This window comes from Trachemys scripta, chromosome 7, assembly GCF_013100865.1.
Source record: "Trachemys scripta elegans isolate TJP31775 chromosome 7, CAS_Tse_1.0, whole genome shotgun sequence".
NCBI classification, from domain to species: domain Eukaryota; kingdom Metazoa; phylum Chordata; order Testudines; family Emydidae; genus Trachemys; species Trachemys scripta.
The window spans coordinates 48,632,564-48,654,927 of record NC_048304.1 but is presented as its reverse complement, the minus strand read 5'-3'; the positions used below and the strand labels follow the sequence as shown (position 1 = coordinate 48,654,927).

Below are 22,364 nucleotides of genomic sequence, written 5' to 3'. Positions count from 1 at the left end.
AGGGAAAGGCATTACAAGCTAGGGTGACCAGATGTCCTGATTTTATAGGGACAGTCCCGATTTTTGGGTCTTTTTCTTATATAGGCTCCTATTACCCCCCACCCCCGTCCTGATTTTTCACACTTGCTGTCTGGTCACCCTATTACAAGCTTTGAAGGAATGTGTGATTTGGTTACTCGGGAACAATTTCTGAATATGTGCAGTGATGATGTAAAACAGTATTTGTGGGACAAAAAAACGGTAAATGCAGTGGGTGAATTAGCTGGGTATGCAGACTCTTATGAGCAAGCACAAGCTGCAATTAAACATAAACCACTGGCAGAGGGGTACAGGGCTAGGGGAAAGCAGAATCACCATTTTACCCCTGGGAAAAGGAGGCTGGGCATTCACCTCCCCACACCCCAAATCTCCTGTACAAGTAGAGGAGCCCAAGAGGTGCTATAATGTAAGTCCACTGGGAACCTGAGGAATAAGTGTCCCTTGCTGAGTGGAAACAGGCAGCAAGTAACACATGAAGCTGCTTCTCAGAGCCCTGCTGCTGCCTCTTTCCACGCAGGATTTGTAAAGCTTGCTTCTACACAACCAAGCAGGGAGCATATGCATGCTGTTAAACTTAATGGTAGATTACTTGTTGGATTGAGAGATACGGGGGGGGCTGAGATTTCTGTGGTCAGGTGGGACCTGATCCCGGAGAAGGATTTGTTGCCAGAGAAAATGGCAGAATTAGAACTGGTGGGAGGTTACAAATTCCTTGCACCTTTAGCTAAACTACATATGCCAACTAGGGGTTTGCAGGCTGAACTGACTGTTGCAACAGTGGCACACACTTTTGCACCATTTCTACTAGGGAATGATTTCTTTAATGTGGTAGAATATGTCCCAGGGTTGGTTAGCAGTGAGAATAGGGTTACCATTCGTCCGGATTCCCCCGGACATGTCCGGCTTTTTTAAGTTAAAAATAGCGTCCGGGGGGAATTTGTCAATGTCCGGACTTCCCCCCATGCAGAGCGTGAGCGGCTTACAAGGCAGCCGGCCGGATCGTGATCCGGCAGCCAGAGCCCTTCCTTCACTTCCCCCCTCCTCTCCCCTGAAACTTGAGACCAGTCCCCTCCTCTCTCTCCCTCCCCCCTCTCCCTGCATTCGCAAATCGCGGGCTGTCACCTCGGCCTCCGGCAGACTGGAGCTCCGACCCTGCTCCCCTCCCCCGCTGCCGAGCACGCTGCTCTGCAGCACGGTAAGGGGGCCGGGGGTCAGAGAAGCGGCGGGGAGGTTCGGGGGGGGTAGTCAAGAGACAGGGAGCAGGGGGGAGGGTTGGATGGGTCAGGAGTTCGGGGGGGGCTGTCTGGGGGTTGGGGGTGTAAGGTTTTGGGCAGTCAGGGTACAGGTGGGGGGGGTCTCAGGAGGGGGCAGTTAGCGGACAAGGCACAGGGAGGCTTAGGTAGGGGGTGGGGTTCTGGAGGGCAGTTAGGAGCAGGGGTCCCAGGAGGGAGCAGTCAGGGGACAAGGAGCAGAGGGGTTTAGATGGGTCAGGAGTTCTGGGGGGGGCTGTCAGGTGGTGGGGGTGTGGATAAGGGTTGGGGCAGTCAGGGGACAGGTAGGGGGTAGGGTCCTAGGGGGCCAGTTAGGATGTGGGGAAGGTCTCAGGAGGGGGCAGTCAGGGGACAAGAGGCAGGGAGGCTTAGGGAGGGGGTGGAGTCCTGGGGGGCAGTCAGGGGACAAGGAGTGGGGGGGAGGGTTGGGGGTTTTGAGGGGGCAGGAAGTGGGAGGGAGTGGAAGGGGCAGGGGCGGGGCTAGGACAGGACAGGGGCGGGGCTAAGGCGGGGCTCCTCCTGTCCTCTTTTTTGATTGTTGAAATATGGTAACCCTAAGTGAGAAGGAATCTTGTGCTGAAAGCCCTGGGGGGAGAGAAGGTGGAGGGTAAAGTCACATGGACTGCTGGGGGAATAGGAGGGTGTCTCTTAGATTCCTCTGTAGTAGTAAAGAATGCAGCTCTGGGGGCAGGGATGGTTGTAGCCAGTTCCTGTAGCTCCGGGGCTCAAGGCAAGTTCCAGAGGGAGGGGCTGGACGAAGCCAGATCCTGTCCCGTAATCATCTCCCCAGGGGAGGGGAATGTTCCACCTTGTAGCAGGGGAGCCACCCCAGCTGCTGATTGCCAGGAAGTTGCAGGTCAGCAGGGAACAAGGCTTGCCCTGGGGTGCACAGAGACATGTATCTCGAAGGTGGAAGTTGGGGTCCTGGTGACTGCTGCGGTGGGAACAGACCCCAAGGACTCTGTAACTGGAAGCAAGCTCAACCTGAGGGAATTTTGCTGGCCAGTGAAGGGTCTATCATAGCTGGTAGCTGTGAGCCCACGGCTGGACCAGGGTCACTTTCCCTTTTGGGGGACACAGGGGTGTCTGACCCAGAGGAGAGCCCAGAGAGGGAAGTCCAGACGGAAGGTGAGGGGGGACCAGAGAGTCCGCCCACCTTTTGTAGGGAGGATCTTTCCCAGGAGGAGGGTGAAAAATCTGCATTTAAAATGCCAGACCCCTCTTCTGTAGATCAGGGCTTAAGGGAAAGCTGGGGTCAGATCTCGTGGAGGGGAACACCCCCCCAGTCTAACCTTTTGGGAACAGAAAGTGGGGTATCCAAGGGGATTTTACCAATCCAAAGCACCCCATTGACAAGGTACTAGAAATCAAAAACAGAGGCACTTCTTCCCTGCTGATCTTCAACAATGATCCCACCACGGCCTTACTAAACATAAGGAGATGTAAATCTGGCCCCTCCCTTGAGCTCTCCTTCTGCAAACTCTCACCCTCTCCACTTGGTCTCTGCAGGCGTCTCCCCTGCTCTATGGCTGAGTGCCACCAGCCAGGGATTTCTCGCTGGAGGCCCCTTTTCCCCCAGCAGGTTCTCACTTCTTCCCCTCCCACGGGGCTCCCTGCTACTCCTGCTTCTCCTTCTTAATGACAGCCTTGCTCCTTACTGGGAATACCCATCCCCTCCTCAGCTGCAGCCCCCAACCCTCCTACAGACCCATGTACCATTCTGGGTGGGTGCTATGAAAGTCATCCTCATTGCCCAGCGGCTTAGCAGAGCCCTGAGCTGATGGGATTTCCCTTCCTGTTGGGGTTTCGGGCCCTGAGCAGAAGATGACAGCACCCAAGTGACTCAGGAGCGTTGTATATGCTGGGCACTGGAAGGAAGGGAGAGCCTGATGCCTTACACAAATTTTGACAGATTCTTGTATGTTCCCCTGAAGCCTTTTACAAGGCACAGCAGAAACCATAGGGCTTGATTTGCTTCTCATTTAGGGTCGATTCTCCTGCTATAAAGCAGTGATACGCAAACCTCCGTGGTTCAGGAGCCAAATTAGCACTCAGCATTACCCAAAAGACCTTCATTGTTTCATTTACTATAGTACTACATAGTCCTATTTAAACAGTATGACAGGGGAATGATAGGTGCATCAATGGCTATTAGCCAGGATGGGCAGGGACAGTGTTCCTAGCCGCTGTTTGCCAGAAGCTGGGAATAAGCGACATGGAAAGGATCACTTGATGATTACCTGTTCTGTTCATTCCCTCTGAAGCACCTGGCATTGGCCACTGTCAGAAGACAAGATACTGGGCTAGATGGACCTTTGGTCTGACCCAGTATGGCTGTTCTTATGTTGACTGATCAAGTATTATTATCAACTACAGTTGGTTAATAATACAGTGAAAGCATCCTAATTAGTTAATAACTTAAGATTGGTTAATAATGAAGTCACACAGTGTTTTAACATCATGTGCCGCAAAAGCCACATTGTGGCGTGCGAACCACAGTCTAAGTATCGCTGCTATAAAGGATCCTACTGTTGAGTTTGGTGGCCTTAAGTTGGCACCTTACCCTGGTGTAGATCAGTGTCTGTGGCGCTACATCTGAGTTTCATTGCCAGTGCCATCTCTTTGCTACTTGCAGCCAGAGAAGTGTTACTTGGCTAGTCAGCTGTTTGGGGCAGGGATATGTGGTTTTGGTTTGTGTTTGTACAGCCCGCCTAGCGCAATGCAGGCTTCTAGGCGCAATCACAATGCACATACCTAACAAATAATAATAAGAGAGGGAAGGCTGAGAATGCAGCACAGTTCCCTCTAAAGACAATGTTAAGAGAACATTATGATTGTCAACAAACCCTAATTGCTAGCAACTCAGGCAAGTCAATGGTCCAATAGCAACCTTAACTCTGCCCTCCTGTGTCCTCTGCCCACCTTCTCCCTAGCCTCATAGGTGGGCAGATGGCATTTTAACCTGCCCATGTGGGGTTAATGAATCGCAGTAATGCAGCCAGTAGTTGTTGGCTGATTTCAGCCACACTCCCATTTCTGGCTTCTGCCAGGTGGTGGCAGGGTAGAACTTTGAGGCCCAGCCTGGTTCTGGAAGGGCCCCAATTTGGTCAATGTCTAGCTGACATTTACTGAACTCATCTTCCCGTAACCCCTGGGGGGTAATGCAGGGCAGCCCCATTGCCCAGGTGGGGAAACTGACACACACATAGAGGGGAGATAACTTTACAACACGGCCAGGATTAGAACTCATGCCCTTACCAGCCTAATGTTGACCTGTTCCGTCCCCCCACCCCTTGGTGCAGCTGTCCACTAGCCTGTCTCCCACCATTGCCAACAGCCAGCCAGCAGGCAGCCGGCGGCCGTGCCTTTGTGGGGCTGCATTTTGTGGCATAGGAAGGTGTATGTGTTTGTGACTAAACTGCAGCTGAGAGACAGATCCAGGGACTCAGATGCTTGGGATGCATTTGTGAGACCTCTATCATGTCTCCCCTCAGCCAGCCCTCTGGCTCTCCTAAGGAGCCTGCTGATGCCATAATGAGCATCAACCAACCAGGTGTGCTGGAGAACACTAATGGGTGCTCCCTTCACCAGCGCCTTCCTGGAGGAGCAAGCTGCTTCCTCCAGCCTTGGGGCACTCGGTCCTGAGTCCTGATATGACACCAGCCCCACTCAGCTGCCCCGACAAGTCTCATGGCCAGGATATGTTGGGACGACCCGTCCTCCTGTAGGAAACTGCCCATACCTGAATGAAGGGCTTGTCCACTTGCATCCTCCGTGTTGGGCCCACGTGGTTAGCAAGGGGGCAGCTGGCTTTGGCCATTGCAACCCCCTCCCAGCTGAGTACAGGAGCACAGCCTGCCTTGTATATCTATAAGAACATAACAATATTCTGCACTGACATGTCAACCTCCCGGAGTCAAGCAGGAGCAACCAATCCGTTAAAAAATATATTCTGCTTGCTAGATATATTCTACTTACTGTATTTTTCACTCCATGCATCTGATGAAGTGGGTTTTAGCCCATGAAAGCTTATGCCCAAATAAATTTGTTAGTCTCTAAGGTGCCACAAGGACTCTTCGTTGTTTTTGCTGATACAGACTAACATGGCTACCGCTCTGAAACCAATCCATTAAAGCAGCTACAAATTCCCCAGCATATATGGCATCCCAGCCACCCTCCCCAATCCCATTCAAAACCAGTTAAAAAAACCCACCACGTGTGAAGTGAAAATATGAACATTATTTAATAACTGATCCTCTGTAATAAACAATTTGAAAATATTTTACAAGGAATCACACACACAATATTTTACAAAGTTTTTTGTCTTTTTTTTTTTAAGTTTTCTGACTCTTCTGTACAAAAAAAGATAACAAAATAAAATCAAATTAAAAAAAACCAACCCTTTCGAATGAGCAGAAGAAAGCGTTCAGATGAGGAATGATCAGGATCTGATCCCAGCAGAACAACTATCTAGTGGTTCACTTTGTTCTTTTAGTTGTTTAGTTTTTTAAACGTAAAATAGAATATATATATATTTATATTTATGTATAGGCTTTTTTTGTTATTCTCAAATGAGCACCTAACTAGACTATAGAATTACACAGACTCCCAGTAACACAGAGCCAGCCATCTGTTCAAAACACATTTCCCAGAGACATTTAACCAAACACACACTGAAAAAGCTACAAGCAAAATGACCATTAATTAACCCAGTCATTAATTAATGAATCACTTCCCTTACCCCTCCACCCCCTCCGGCTCAAGGGTCAAACCGGCAAGGTCCGTGGCTTCCCCCTGCCCACCCCCCTCCCATCCTAGCCCCCAAGTTGGTTTAGTTGAATTAATTTTATAAAAGCATTACGAAGGTCCGGAGACATCAGTTCCAGCCAGCCCTGGGCGCCCCCTGCTGGCAGCTGTGTGTAGGGTACAGGGGTACGTGGACACGCTAAAATGATGATGGTCAATAGACCAATGCAGCCCCCAGTGCTGCACTGGAAACGGAGCAGCGCAGGGTGAGATGAGGCATGCTCCAGCCCCCATTACCTTCCAAAATGGGGATGGGGTAGGTCACTGGTTCCCCATTTCCTGCCCTGCGCCCACCTCCAAACCCTGGCTCCTCTCCTCCACCCAGCCTCCAGCACTCTGCACATGCATCAAATTCCTTCACAGGCTCCCTCATTAGCCTCAGTGTACTCTGCACAGCTCTGCCTCGACCATCCCCTGTACCTCCACCCCCACCTCATCCCCTGAACTCTGCCCCGGCCATTCCTCACCCTCACCTCATCCCCTGCACTCTGCCCCCACCATCCCCTACCCCACCCCCACTTTATCCTCTGCATTCTACCCCTGCCATACCCCAGCTCATCCCCTACACTCTGCCCCAGCCACACCCTGCCTCACCCCACCTCATCCCCTGCATTCTGCCCCAGCCATCCCTTCCCCCCACCCCACCTCCTGCACTGCACTCTGTCCCTACCATCCCCTGTCCCCTCCCCATCCCCTGCACTCTGCCCGGTTCTTCCCTGCCTCACCCCCACTTTGTCAGCACGCTCTGCCCCAGCCATCTCCTCCCCCATCCCACCTCAACCCCTGCACTGCTGGCGCTTCACTGGGAGACCTCTGAAATTCCTTCAGGCTGGGAGTCCCAGCCTCCTGCAGGGCACACAGCTGGGGGGGCAAAGGGGCTGGGGTGCTTATGGCAATGGTGGGATCTGGTAAGATTTCCTCCAGGGAAAATGAATACAGTGCCAGGGGAATTCAAGGGGAAAAGCCATCTCTAGCTCTGGGTGTTCTGACAGGTCTCCTGTCTGGCCCTGTGGCCGCTGGGTGAAGTTTGTGTCAGGATCAGAGGAGGGATACAGGGGGAATGGCGCTACCAGGCTCCTGGTGAGGGGTGATGGCACTAGCCTAGCACAAAATGGCCCCCTGAACCAAAGATTGTGTTAGGGTCTGTGCAGGAGTGTGTGTATGTACGTGTGGGTGGGTGTTCACAGGAGGGGTAGCCACATGGGCCAGGTGTGTGCACGGTTTGGTGTATGCGTCTGTGAACGCACAAGTGTGTGTGTTCCCTTGTGCGTACGAGGGGATGTGTCTGCACATGGCTGTGTGCACACATGGGACGAGTGTATATGTGTGGTGGGGGGTGTATCTGACAAGGGCTGTGTGCTTTGCTGGACCGCAGGAAGCGCTTTGCCCAGCAGGCACAGAGCTGTAGTGCCAGGGTGGAAGTGGGCACAGTGAGGGCGCTAGCCTAGTAATGCCCCAGGGGGCTAATGTCTTGTTTCAGGGCATGGCAGGTATGTGGGAAGGAGCCTGGCTTTGCTCTGGGAGCCCAGGCTGGGGCTGCAGGATGCCCTGATCGGGAGACGCTGTTCTCAAAGAGCAGAGATGATGTAGCCTGGCTGGCCAGTGCTGATGGGGCTGCGCTGTCCGTGTTCCAGGTGCAACTGGCTCTGCCACACACTAGCAGCCAGGGGAATGGAAATACAACCTCTGCATGAGCCCCTGCTCTGTGAGCTAACAGAGAGCTCTCCTAGCTGAAAGGAGCAGCCTGCTACAGTCACCCGGGCCATCTGTTGGAGGGAGACAAGATCAAACAAAGGGCTCATCCGAGCTCAGTGGACACTCTGCTGGGCCTTAAACCAGTTGGTTATACAAGCAGCTCACAAAGTGGCTCCTGTATATTGGCTCCGCACTGTGGTGTCACACAGCAGAGCAATGCCCCCCCGCCTCCCAACCGTTCCTAGCTCTTCCTGCCCAGGTGGCAACACGCCAAAAATCAAGGAGATTCTATAGGAGTGTACGTCTGGTTTTCCCTTCGGTTTCTATTTGCTGCTGAGTGGGGACACACATTCCCTGGCTCTGTGCCTTCAGGCAAACCCAGAGATGGGGGCAAGGTGGTGACAGGCTGGTTTGTACCCTAGGGGTTCAGTCCGGCTTTGGTGAGAAGTGAAAGGAAATGGGGGTGAGGCGGGATCTCAGTTAGTACCTCACAGACGTTTGCCCACGTCACAAAGCAGTCGCACGGTCTGGCACGGCTAGGCCATCTTGGCTCAGGAGAGACCGAGAGCTAGGGGTACAGGATGAGGTGGGGGGCACAGGTCAGCAGCTGTGGATCAGCAATGGCTGGGCTCATCTTTGCTACAGGAGCACTAAACTGAATGAGCCGTGGACAGAAAGGGAAGCATTGAGGTCTTTTCAGACATTCGGCTGCTGGTTCTGAAGACGGTGATGGCAGCTGTGACAGCACACGAACCCCTTGCTAATGATGTAGCGGTTGAGGCAGGATTGGGTGTGGAGATAGCAAGAAAGACTAAATAGCCCACCCTGCTCCCAGTACAAAGAGTGATTAAAAGGGGAGCTAAGAAGACCCAGCAGATGTGCCAGAGGCCTATTGGCAGATGGATCATGGTGCACGGCATGGCATCGTTTGCATGGGACTGCAGTCTATTCTGCTGAGCTGCACTAACGTGGCCTGGCATGGTACTGAGCTGTGCCACTCCGCTCCAGTGCATCGCATTGCACTGAGCTGTGCCACTCCGCTCCAGTGCATCGCATTGCACTGAGCTGTGCCACTCCGCTCCGGTGCATCGCGTTGCACTGAGCTGTGCCACTTCGCTCCGGTGCATCGCATTGGACTGAGCTGTGCCACTCCGCTCCGGTGCATCGCGTTGCACTGAGCTGTGCCACTCCGCTCCCATGCATCGCGTTGGACTGAGCTGTGCCACTCAGTTCTGGTGCATTGCGTGGCCCTGGGCTGCATCCCACTGCTCAGAGCTGCCTCACGCTATATGAAGTCGCGTCACATTTCCCACCACTGTGTTCCAATGCTTGGAGGTGTGTCGCATTGCATGGAGCTGCTTTCACACTGCGCGGAGACACAATTGCATTGCCCTGCTCCCTGCACTGCACTGAGCTGCCCCTCATGATGTTGCTCTATGTGCCCACCCATGAAGCAGCAATGAGCGAGGGTCCTTTCACCTTTCCTGGCCACCCAATGCAAAGAGGCAGAGGGGATATTTGGCTGAAGAGAAGTGGGCTTTGGGGTCAGGAGGGTACTCAAGTGCAGCTGAACCTGTGTAGAATGGCAACCCTGCCTGTGCACCAGGAACAGCCCCAGTGGCTGGGGACAGGCACAGAGCTAGCCCTGCCACTTTGACATCCCATCTAGACACCACTCACTATGGGGGGAGGGATTCTGACTTTGATTTCAAAAGCCTGCCCCACACATAAAACATGCCGCTATGAAGACAACTGGAAGGGCTCTTGGTGCGGGACGGGGGCTTGAGTTGAGTGGCATGTGCTCATAGAACTTTCTCCCCTAAAACCAAATCTGAAAGGTCCAAGTAGGGGGCATATGATGCCATCTGGATACATACTTGACATCAGGGACAGAAAGTGCTGGCTGCTGCTTGAAAGATGGGTCAGTCTCAAGTCTCCCAGTTAGCGAGACCCTAGGATCCAGATGTTCTGCCCTCTCCCAGACATCTAGGTGCTTCACAGGCCCAGGGTAACATGCGTCATGCAACGAGGCATTCCGAGTGTGAAAACCAAGGCCGTGGGCACCCAGGGAATAATGTGTCAAATGCACCACAGCATCCCCCTGCTGGTGGTGCACCTGGCACATTACTGCTGCCTGTGTAGCATCTTCCTCCTTCTCTTGCCCTGCATGCTATTTCGGGAGACTGAACCTACCCCTCTGTGTGCCTGACCTCCTGAACTGTGGCCAAACCCCCTCACTAGCGCATGTCCCTTCCCAAGCATCCACCAGGCTCACATGGGGCAACCGATGGCCAAAGGTGTGTAAGATTAAACTCTCCCTTTAGAGGTGGAGTCAATGGGAGTGACATGCAGGCACCACTTAGTCATTTTGGAGGGTTCAGTTCAGGGACACTCCTCCTCTAGCAGAGCTGCCCTGGATGCCAGTCCCTCTGGGGTGGTATTTGGGGTGTGAGGGCCAAATGCACCCTGGTGTATCTCTGCTGACTTAACAGTTACACCCGGGGCGAGCTTGGGCTGGGTTTTTTGGAGGTGTTGAACCCCACTGAGGTCAATGGGAGCTGTGGAGGCTCAGCACCCTCCTTATATCCTGGGTGTTTTAAAAGGCCCTGTTGGATCCTCTCCAGATCTGTGTGCCTGGTGGAGAATGAATCAGCACACAGGATCAGGGCATGCTACTCAAAGGAGTGGGTAGTGCCTGCCTCAATGATGGTAGTCTGGTCCAGAGAGAGACCCATGAACCCTTAGCCAAGCGTCCTGCCAATGTACCCTTGGGTCAACTGTCCAGGGGCATCTGTTATCCGGCCTGGGTTGTAGTGGGAGGATATCTCTGGGGAAAGAGGAGACAACATGGACCAGAAAGTTCTTCTTAGCCATGGTTAGTCCAACCCCCTGTATGCCAGGGCTAGAATGATGCACATGAATGGCTGCTGAAGGTCTTGGATCCCCTCTCCCACTTCCCCACTACAGAGTTATCGATTTAAATAAATAATACTGATCATGACATTCAATTCAAGTTTCTTTTTTTGTGTGTGTGTCCTTGTTGCTGACAATAAATATTTGTACTTCTTCAGGCTAAAACGTTGGCAAGTAGATGTAGAAAGATATGGTTTAAAATCCTCAGGCTACAAAATAAATAATTGAAGATTGGAATAAAATGGATGTAAATAAGGTGAGACTTGGACGGGATGGCATTGGAAAGCACCTAGGGATTGGGCAGCATGGATAAGCAAATGAGGACATTATAAAACTATAACATTGGTTGTTTTTTGAGTTCAAGAAGCCACGGTGATTGGCTGAGAAGTTAACAAGACTCGTCTCGATTTGGCAAGAAAACACCATTTTTTTTCTCTTCTATTTTGTTTTGCGTTTTTGTCTGGATGGGCAGGGCGGGAGGGCGGATTATCTCAAACAGAAGAGTAATCCGGCATCGGTGTTGGTTAAATACTTTAAGACAGCAAAATGGTAAGACATCTCTCAATGGAAACTACAAAATCTCCCATTTTCCACAGGGAAAAGAGAAAAAAAAAGAAAACCGAACGAAAAAAACAGGTCACTGTTCTTCGTATTTGGCCAACAGCTCAATGGAAGGGAGAGGACGGGGTCAAGGAGTCAAGAGCTCAAGGACGCTCGCTGTCTGAAGAACAGAAGCCTCAAATGGGTTGTGATTCCCCAAGTCTTGCTCAAGCTCAGTTCTTGCCAACCTGCTGCACAGAGACACTAGAAAGGCAAGGCCAGGTTGGAGAGGATGGGAAACAAAGCAAAAGGAAAAAGAAAAAGAAATTCCAGGCTCCTCAGTGGAGCGAGAGGAGGTCCTCATGAGCCACAGCCAAGGTGTAACCAGAGCGGATGGGACGAGAAGAAGTTGCCCTTTTCCAGCACGCCTGGAGAGGATGGACATGGAGTTTTAAACAAAAGAAATATGGATGGGTTGGACCAGATGGATGTTTTAAAGGCAAGATGCCGAGGACAGAGGCTGGCGGGTGGCAGTCAAGTAGAGGAGCAGCAGCTGCAGGGCTAACAAGACGCTGAGGGAGGGTTTGAAGGAGGCCCCTCTGCCACAGTCTGAGGTATCTTCCTGCGGAGACAAAAGGCGAGATGGGTTTCTGCAGGGATCGGGTGGGCAGCTAAGATCATCACACACGTGCCAGTGGGACCCGGGACAAAGGCAGTCCCCATGCAGTGACCGGCTTCCGCTGACTGACACTCAGAACAGACGCACTCACTCTAGGAGAGCTTCGGAACCAGAGGGAGGTTATTGCCTGTGACCCGGCGCATCCTTAGAAAAGCAGGAGCTGCTGGCAATCTTGCTTTCCATCCCCAGCTGATTCCATGCACAGCTTCCCCTGCCTCCCTTCTCCCAGGACCCCTGCTTCCCCTGCCCCTGGAGCCAGTTCCCCCGCTTACCGCTGCATCGTAGTCAAAGCAGATGTGGGGACCTTTCCGGTACCGGGGCTTGTCTACCAGCTCACACTGATTTGGATCTCTCGGCGGAGCTTCACGTGTCAAGGAAACAACATTGTGCAGGCATGATTCTGGGGGTTAGGGCAGAGGGACGAAGTGGGGCTGGGTTGGCTTAGAGAAGTTAAGCAATGGGACAGGAGGCCCCCCAGAATGCAGGGGACTTCATGAGGTCTGCGATTAGGGAAGGACCGAGTCCTCCCAAGATATTCTCCCCGGTTCTCTTCTTTCTTCACTTAGGCCTTGGCTACACTTACCAGCTAGTTCGACGGCTGGAAATCGAAGTTCTGGGTTCGACTTATCGCGTCTAGTCTGGACGCGATAAGTCGAACCCGGAAGTGCTTGCCGTCGACTGCGGTACTCCAGCTCGGCGAGAGGAGTACCGCGGAGTCGACGGGGGAGCCTGCCTGCCGCGTGTGGACCAAGGTAAGTTCGAACTAAGGTACTTCGACTTCAGCTACGTTATTCACGTAGCTGAAGTTGCGTACCTTAGTTCGAATTGGGGGGGGTAGTGTAGACCAAGCCTTAGAGGCTAGTGCACAGCATTGCCCCTTGGCTTTTAACCCTTTCTACCAGGAGCCGTGTATCTCAACCCATCGTCATCGATCCCCTTCCTATCTTTGAAGCCCTCTGGCAGGTTACCTTGGTCTCCTCTCTTCCCATTGAGAACAATCCCAGCTCCCTTAACCTTCCCTCACTGGTCACCGGGCCTGGAGAATGTAAGTGATCACCTGGGCATCTGAACACTCTTGGGTGGTGCGGGCCCAGAAGAGAAACAGCTCAGTGCTGAACTCATGTGAGGCAGAGAAACAACCAGCTCCAAGGGGAGTTGATCTGTGGACTATGTTTTTTATTTCTAAGGCGTTGGGCTGCTGGGAGGGTCCTGAACTAGCATGGGCTGCACTTAGGGCTCTCCTGAAACCTATGGACTTGAAGAGGTGCTTATACTGTACTGGCCCTCGGTGTGGGGTGAATTCCACCCTCTGTGATCATCCAGGAGAAAAGCTCCTCTTCTCTCCAATGGCTGTTGGCCGTGTCCTGGGGCTGAGGTGGGAGCTGTGAAGCCCAATGCAGCAACAATCAAAGGATACCTCGTATCTCCGCCTGAGGGAGCTTGGTGGACTCACACTGGCTGCACATCGGCTTATCCGCTACAACGAACAGCAGGTTGGTGTTGGCGAGCCTCTGTGCGTGGAACAGTCTGTGGGAGGGGAGCAATGTGGTTAACCAAGGCCACATCTTCTGTGCTGCATCCTCCATCTCTGCTGTGCCGCTCCCGAGGAGCAGAGAGCAAGCCCAGCTACTGCTACCTGGGAAACCCTAGCCACCATGAGTGCAGTTCTTCCTTGGCGTGGCTGACCTGTGACCCTGAGCCCCACACGCCAGTACAGGCCGCCACATACCCTGCCATCAGTGACCTCCCAAGTACCATCAGGGAGGGATGTGATGGAAGATTAAGGTACCAAAGGGGCGTCCAAAGCTTTCTGGTGGCTCTGTTCAGCCAGGTGAAATTCCTTCCTTCCCAGGCTGCGAGGGCTCGGGTGTCAGAGCCACTGTGTTGACGTTAGAGGGGAAAGGTTCCACTTGATGAAACCCCAGTAGTCTGCACAATTTGGAGCTCCCCTCGAGTCCAGCTCACTCAGCCCATGGGGCTGTCGGTACCAGCAATTGCTGGTGTCATGGGACAATGCTATTGCGAGTGTTTATTTATATAAAGGGCCACGGCCATGAGTGGTACTTTACAGAGAGAGACATAATTCACACCCCCAATCTAAAATTAGATCAGGGCCACAACAGCCATCACATCACGGAGGGAACAGTAGCTCCAGCACCACCAACCCCAGCACCGCTGCATCCTCCTTCCCCTTCTCAGCAGGCGAGGGAACGATCCGGGGACTTGAGGGGGGGGGGGGGGAGAGGAATCGCTGCTGCCACCTGGGCATCTCAGCAATCAGTAACTGACCATCGGCTGAATTAAAGTCATTATTAATTCATGCACCCACAAGACTCTTCTGGTCTTGCAGTTCTTATTGAGTCAGCAAGGTGCCCAAGCTTTGCCCAACAGAGGGTGACGTGTCAGTTGGGCAGGAGATGAAGGGCCCCATCCAAAATGTGTAACATGGAGCAGGATGCAGCTGCCCACTGAGAGACTACAGATCCCAGAATGCAAGGCACTGCTCGGAATTGCGTAGCCTGGCCTCGGTACATGCTGGTGGGCCTCTGGCTAATGTGGCTTAATTAGGATCGGCTAAAATGATCATGTAACAAATTCTGTGGTCCCTTACACAGATTTGTATTTGGCCCAGCATAAAATACACCACCATTTTAAACTCCAAGGCCTCCTGAGTTAAAAAAGAACCTGAAGTGGAAGAGAAAGTTCCTCTCGCAGGCATCAATGTTCTCTAGCTCTTCATCAGGAAGCTTTCTGGGCAGAGGAGTCTGATCAGCTAACAATGGCTCAGAGAGTTCAGATCTCTCGTACAACCCTGTGGATCAGGGACTCCGCAGCCAAATGCAACAAAACAAATCACACAAGCGCAAGCAGTGACGTTCTAGCAGCTGCCTGTGATTCTGCATGGAGCTGATGGCACAAAGAGTTTGGCTTCAAACCCGCAAATGCACTCAAGATGCAGTACCACTGCATGCTTGTTGGCTGCTACTGCTGATGGCACTGCCAGCGCTGCTGTGTTTGTTCCAGTCCTTGGCGCTACTGCAAAGCAACTGTGCCACTCTCAAGGAGAAGCAGTTGAAGTGAAAAGAAGAGATGGAGCCTCCTTTGCATGGGACCTGATTCAGCTCCCACTGAATGGAGTATTTGCTTTGATTTTAACAGGAGTTGGATGGGGCCCAAGGAGCCATCTTCATTGTTCTGCTCTTCTTCAGCAGCCTGGCTCCTTCCTCTCCAAGCGGTTGGACTGACGAGCCTGCTGCACAGAACTGACACTAGAGCACTCCAGCGTCCTCAGCCTCAGGACCCCTTGGCAGGAGAAAGACCCTCTGATGCCCCCAGCCCTCCTTGCAACAGAGTGCATGCTGTCTAGCTGTGAAATGCACTCTGGAAACGTTGTTCTGGTTACCAGCTGCTCTGAACCCTGCTGCTGTGGGCACCCGATCGCACTGACCTGGAGCAGTTTCCACAGTCAATTATAGAGTTATAGGTGGCGTTGACAGTGCTGAAGTAGTACTGCGTCTGCTTCATGATGCAGCTGGTCTCTCTGGACTCCATGCTGTCGGCTGTGACATCCTCTGTCACCAGGGACAAGAGACACAGTGGGACATAGCAGGAGGAAAATCCCTGGCTGCTCATTCCCACCCCACTGGAATGTGCCCTGCTTCTCTAAGCCCCTCTGAAGCAGCAGCCAGAACTAAGGTGGACTTTGCTGGCCAAAAATACACTCCACAATATTCTGGAAAGCCATACAATGTGCCCCAGAAATCTGCACGCTGGGGCTGGGTGGTTACTGCAATGACTCCAATGCTGGCCAGTGGAAGATCAGCTGGTGACATCATCTATCTATCTCAGTAGCTTAGTATGCTCCATCCCCCGGTCAGACATTTACTTCCCCTCTCTCCAGTGCTCCCTCCTCCCCACTCATCCCTCCTGCTACTGCACGGCATTAACCTGGGCAGGACTTACCTGTTTGAAACCAGCTGCTGTAGGTGAGGCCGTACAAGAGCTGCTGGAACAAAGACCTTTGGGAAGGAAAACACAGAGCCGTTAGCTGACATGAGAGGCCAATCAGAACACACTGCTAGGGCCAGGCTATGCACTGAATATAAGGCTGTGGGCTGCTCCCTGGGAGCACTAGTATAGACAGTTTTACACTGTGTCAGCTAAGCCCCCTTCACTCCAGCCTGACATGCAGCTCACAAGATCAGAAGCCAGAAGCAGATGTTTCTTCTCCCATTTCTCTCTCTGTGCAGGAGGTTGCTTTGCCTGGCTTTGAGCTACTCTGACATCACGAAGGCAAGTACAGCCATCGCATGGAAAGGAACCCTCCCCATCCCACCGTGAATCTGATCAAAGCCAAAGAGACCCAGCCACTCTAAGCCTTCCGTTCCATTGAAGAGCACTCACTTTCCTGAGGCTATTTCTCCTTCGCGTGCGGAACTCAAATTCTGTCACTTGGCAGCAGGGCCGGCTCTAACTTTTTTGCCTGCGCAGGCAAAAAAGAAGAGCGTCGCCCCACCGTAACACCGCCCCCCCCCCCCCCCCCGAGCGCCGTGCCGCCCCAGCCACCCCCCCGTCCCCCGAGTGCCTCGCCGGGCCACCCAAACTCCCGGAGCGCCACGCCGGCCAAACCCCTGCCCCCCCGGAGCGCCGCACCGGGCCGCCCAAACCCCCAAGCGCCGGCTGGGCAAACCTCCGCCCCCCCTCGAGCGCCACACCGCCCAAACCCCCAGAGCGCTGCGCCGCGCCCCTTCCAGCGCTGCGCCGCAGAAACACCCCCTGCACTGCCTGGCCGAAACAAAAAAAAACAACCCTTGAGTGCCGCCCCACCGAACAAAAAAAAACAAAACCATAAACACTGCGAGCGCCCCCGCCACCCCAACATTGGCCGCCCCTTCTAAGGTGCCGCCCCAAGCACGTGCTTGGTCGGCTGGTGCCTGGAGCTGGCCCTGCTTGGCAGGTGACATCACTGACGTAGATACAAGCAATTAACACAAACGCGGCAAAAGCTGGGTGAGAGACGACGTTCCATGTGCTAATAAAGTACGATTTTCTAACCAAACCCACAGCATTCAGGAGCTCTTCTATTGGCCCCAAGGCTATCCCCTTCCATCTCTCTCAATCCAGATAGATAGATCCATCCATCCAGATAGAACTATCTTCTAATAGCGTGTCAACCACTACTGCATCTCAGCACCAACCTAATGATCCATATAACACGCCCATAAAAAGCACAAAAGCCAAAAATGTTCAAATTTGGGTGGCAAAAGTTAGATATTTATATCCACATTTATACCCCTAAATAAAAATGGCCTGATTTTCAGACATGCGTTGCTGAGCACCAGCAGCTCCTGATAAAGTCAGGGAAGCCACGTATTTAGGTATCTAATTTTAGACATCCATGTTTGAAACTTTCTGCTTAATTGTACAGAGCAATGTCTAACTGATGCCTAGGGGTGTGTGGGTGTCTGTGTGTGTGTGAGACAGAGAGAGAGATGCTGACTAAAGGGAGTATCTCACATTGTATCTGAAAGGTGTAAAGACCAAGGGAGCAGAGCAGGGAAATAATCAGGAGATCTGGGTTGAAATGGATTAGTGCAGACATAGGCTGAATTGCAGGGAACATTTTCTGATGCTGAGACGTGTTAGGTGGAAATGGAGGCTCCCTAAGGAAGTGAGGTGGAAGCCCCACAGATTTAGAAGAAGCGTGGACAAGCCCCAGGAGCATGGAGTGTAGGGAATTCTCCGGCCCAGGGGATGGGATGGACCAGATGGGAGCTTTTAAGGCATTTCCACCTGACTTCTATCACTAGCACTCTCTCACTCTGCCTCGCTGTGGCACATCCTTACTCTCCAGTTTCACTCTAAAATCTGGGCCGCATACAGCTCCCTTGGCTGCTCGGGGCTCAGCAGCAGCAGTGCCGAGAAAGATGGAGATTTACCATGCGGCGGCTGATGTCCACCAAGCCAGGTTCAGGAAATCTGCCATGGTGGGCTGGAAAGAAAGAGGAGAAGGAAACAACGTGTCAACGGAGCAGGGCCACAGAGAGACCCTACAATAATAAACCAGTGGGCAGCATCCAGGGATTGATGCTGCAGAAGAACAGGTGTGAAGCGCTCCCCGGTAGGGTGACCAGACAGCAAGTGTGAAAAATCGGGACAGGAGCGGGGGGTAATAGGAGCCCATATAAAAAAAAGCCCCAAATATCAGGGCTGTCCCTATAAAATCAGGACATCTGGTTACCCTACTCCCCGGAGATGTGTGTGCTAGAGCCACACGGATAGAGGCTCCATTTGCTCTTGTCTCCCGCACTTTATAACCTATTAGTGGCTCTAAACATGGCTGGTGTCCATACCTCCTCAGGTTAACGCTTGGTTAGTGACTGTGGCCACTAGTGGTCTTTCTCCCAGCCAGAGGTCTGTGCCGGCACACTGCTGTTACCGGCTAACCTGTCTGGCTCACTGCTCTTTTGCAGAGTAGTATTAACTCCTTAACCAGGCCTGTGTAACTGGTGTGGCTGGTCTCCCTTCCTCCCCGCTCTCTGTGTGGTAGGACACCCCCGAGTGCATTGCAGTACGTGATGCTGGGGCTGCTCCGTGTCGCGTCCACTGGGCGCTCGAGCCCCTGCTGTGGCACTCTGGGAGAGCTGCCCGTGTTTTCCCAGAACGCACTCAGACCGACGCAGTAGGCTGCTCGGTAAAGGTGGATGCACGGCCACAGCTGGCACACGACTGTGCTGGGAGGAAAGCTGCTGCATGGACACAACTCAGTCATGCTGCTGGGTACCATATCGGAGGAGACCGCAGCCTGGCCACAAAGCCTAAGCGCATGTGTGAGACGAGAGGCTATTTCAGACTCTGCACCCGACAGGGAAGCTGAACCTTGATGAGCTACTCTCCACAGTCCCCCGCTCCACAAGGCATAAGGAAGAGGAGGGATAAAGCAACCCTCTCCCAGTCCAGTGCAATGTTGAATCCCCTGGGGACATAGCACTTGGGGCTCTGTGAGAGCACACTGTCAGAGTATCACTCAAGGCTTGGTACCAACAGGCAGATTAAGAGGACTAGGCAGATTAAGAGGACTGGCCAGCTTTCTCCCGTTGCATTCCGGGAGGACATTTGTTGCTCTGATTGGCTGCATTATCCAGCTGCTATGCCCTATGGGAAAGCCAAAGGAATTCCCCCCACTGATTTTCTTGGGCCAATCATTGGCTCTTTAATTGCCTGGCTGTCAGGGATACAGCCCCTGGACCAGCAAGTGAACTTAGCCCTCACCTGGGCTGTGCGAGCGCTGCCCATAGCCCTGCACTCACCACAAACACCCCTCTGGGGGCAGCTCCTGTGTTGCTCTGAGCTTCCGGAGTGCACACCGACTGGAAGTTGTAGGACTCCTTCCGCGCGAAGAAGGAGTTGTTGTAGAGGGCAGACATCAAATTAGCATCCACCTCGCTGAAAAACTTCCCCACCTGGAACGGACGACACCAGAGCAGAGGCTATCTTGATTATCACTTCAAAAGTTTTTTTTCTCTTACTTAATTGGCCTCTCAGAGTTGGTAAGACAACTCCCACCTGTTTATGCTCTCTGTATGTGTGTATATATATCTCCTCAATATTTATTCCACTCTATATGCATCCGAAGAAGTGGGCTGTAGTCCACGAAAGCTTATGCTCTAATAAATTTGTTAGTCTCTAAGATGCCACAAGTACTCCTGTTCTTTTTGCGGATACAGACTAACACGGCTGCTACTCTGAAACCAGAGCAGAGGGGCAACTCTGTGCTGAGCATGGGAAATGAGACATGCTCTCTTTACAGCAGGGCTCTGCGTTGAGTTATCCAGCCAGAGCTCACGGGTGCAGTACAGGAGCCAGGCTTATGGTCACAAATGAAATGAGTTTGGAGGTCTCTGCTGAGTCCCCTGTGGGTGCTTCTTAACCCAATACACAGTTCAGTACCAGCAGGAATGACCCAGGAATGGAATAGCGGTGGTGGGGCCGCAGCGCAGGACTGAAGATCACTGGGAGAGCTGGGGGGGAGGGCAAGAACTGGAATAGCAGGGGGTGCTGTGGGGCAGGATGCAGGAGCATTGGCAGATCCGTAGAGGGGCTCAGGCCTGGAGGAGCAAGGAAGCTGCAGGTCAGGACTGAGGTGCATCGGCAGAGCTGTGTATGTGGGGAGACTAGGGCTGGAATAGCAGGGGGGCTGCAGGCCATCAGCCATGCACTGTGCTTAGGGGCAGCACTATCAGTCCTTCACTTTCAGACACAACTGAAATTTACCCAAATTTGCCATGAGGAGGCAAATCACCACGTTTCTCTGCACTCTGACTGGGATTTCCCTTCCTTCAGCTCCCAGCATCTCAAAGCCAAGACCCTCCTCCCCAGCCTTTGGCAGAATAATTGCTGCTCACCTGGTACCAATGATCTTCCTGGTTGGAGAGCACCAGAAAGCCTCCGTCATCAATGAGAACGCAAATGAGATCCTGCAAAAGGAGAAGAGCATTGGTCTGATGTAGGCAGCTCAGAGCTACGGGCAGCCCTGCTGGGCTCAGCTGTGTTCAGGCAGCCGTGCCCATGGGGGCAGAGCCCGGGCACTGCCTACTGGCCAAAGTCAAGCGAATTTCAAGAGAAATGCAAGCAGCACATGAAATCCCTGGACAGGTGACAAGGTCAGTCAGCCCTGCCCTGAGCACATGGTTCCTTGGGGCCCTCCTTCAGGATATGTCCTGAAAGCACATGGATCTTCATGTGTTAAAGGGCTGCTGTACTATGTGAAAGGCAGCACTGAGATATAGCTGCCACATTAGGAGATATGGGCCATAGAGGGGATGGAACAAACCTTTGTAAAGAAAGTCTGTAACTTTCCTGTAAATCCACCTCCCAGGGCAACGTCTGATGACAAGGGACAGGGACAGAGTTAAAGGTGTCTGCATGACTCTACGTGTGTTTTCGTCCTTTTTCAATTTGATGTGTTCAGGGGCAACTCTTAACTAAGAATTTCCTGCTTTTCTGATGAGTTTTAAATCACATCAGGGTTTTTCTACTGTGATTTCCTCTGGAGTTACAGATGGGTATTTTCAACCTTAACCAAAGTCTTTTGTCTTGGAATTTCCTTTGGGTTTTGAAAACATTTGTCACAAAATACTCTGAGTTGGGAGGCTTTGCAGGCTCTCCCATCCCTGTGTTGTGTAATAATTATCCCTAGCTCTTAGCATTTCTCAGCAGTAGAGCTCAAAGTGCTTTACAAAGGATCATGATCTCCATTTTACAGGTGAAAGAGGGGAAGTGACTTTCCCCAGATCATCCAGCAAGTGGAGCTGGGAATAGAACTCATGTTCCCTGAGAGTCACAGAAGGGGCTAGTTGTGTGACTGCAGGAGTCCTGCAAGGTGATGATGTAGATCAGAGGTTCTCAAACTGGTGGTTTGCGAGCTCCATTCAGGTGATCTGCGGATAGTTCCCTCTAAGATGTGCACCTGGGCGGCCACACACAAGAGAATGAAGGGCCACCCACCTAATTAGTGGAGCCGCTTAGGCATGGCTCCACTAATTAGGTGCCAGGACCCTGGAAAAGACGCACATGTAAGGTGAGGTGGTGGCTTTGGGGGGAATAGAAGGTAGGTGGGAGGGGTCAGTGGGGTGAGAAGAGGGTGGGGGGAACTTGGGACGTGCAGGGCTGCGGCGACCAGAGAAAGAGGCGACTTTCCCCAGCTCCAAGGCTGTGGCTGCAGGGGGAGGGGGGGGAGGGCACATCCATTACAATAGAAAGGTAAGACTAGTGATATTAAAATATGAGTTGTGTGCTTTTATGTGTAGAACAAAAAAACGTTAATTATTATTAAGTTTTTTTTATATAGCGCTTCTTTCCAAAGCACTTTATAATAGTTAGCTAACGGTACAAACAACATTTGGAAAGATCATTAAGTGGTTCACCGAGACCCTCAGCAATTTTCAAGTGGTCCGCAAAAAAAAAAGTTTGAGAACCACTGATGTAGATTGTAAATGTCAAGGGGCAGGGATCACGCAGGCATCATGAACGCCTGGGGCGCTATACACATGCTTAATAATAATGGTAAGTGCATGCGGGGTGAGGTGGGGGGGCAGCGGTGCTGAATTTGGCTGCCATGCTCTGGACTCATGGCCCAGGGTAAGGGCAGCTGTCCTCTTGAGCCTTCCCTGTACCACTGCTCACCTTGTTGTTGGCCTCACAGTCCATCTCGCAGCTCGTGGCGGGGTCGCACTGTCAATTCGAGCAAACACAAAGAAGCGGGGACAATTGTAAGCAGGGCAGAAAGCGGGGTGTCCGCAAGTGATCTGGCTCATTTGGAATCACATACATTTTTCCACTGACCACGTCCCAGCTCCTCCTGGCTGTACCACCCCGGGGAGATCAGAAACCAACCGGGAGAGAAGGAACATGGACGTGGG

The 22,364-nt window shown here is 52.5% G+C and overlaps 1 protein-coding gene across 1 annotated transcript in view; it reads right to left on the bottom strand.

The window, feature by feature from the left end:
• Window positions 1-10,814: 10,814 nt before the first annotated feature.
• CACNA2D2 (calcium voltage-gated channel auxiliary subunit alpha2delta 2) overlaps window positions 10,815-22,364 on the bottom strand; it is a gene marked incomplete in the record, with an annotated part of 589,972 nt that continues 578,422 nt past the window's right edge. Inside the window, 9 exon segments of the mRNA XM_034776135.1 lie at window positions 10,815-11,886; window positions 12,216-12,304; window positions 13,361-13,470; window positions 15,392-15,515; window positions 15,907-15,962; window positions 17,883-17,935; window positions 19,254-19,406; window positions 20,349-20,420; window positions 22,129-22,176. Coding sequence (XP_034632026.1) covers window positions 11,758-11,886; window positions 12,216-12,304; window positions 13,361-13,470; window positions 15,392-15,515; window positions 15,907-15,962; window positions 17,883-17,935; window positions 19,254-19,406; window positions 20,349-20,420; window positions 22,129-22,176 — 834 coding nt within the window.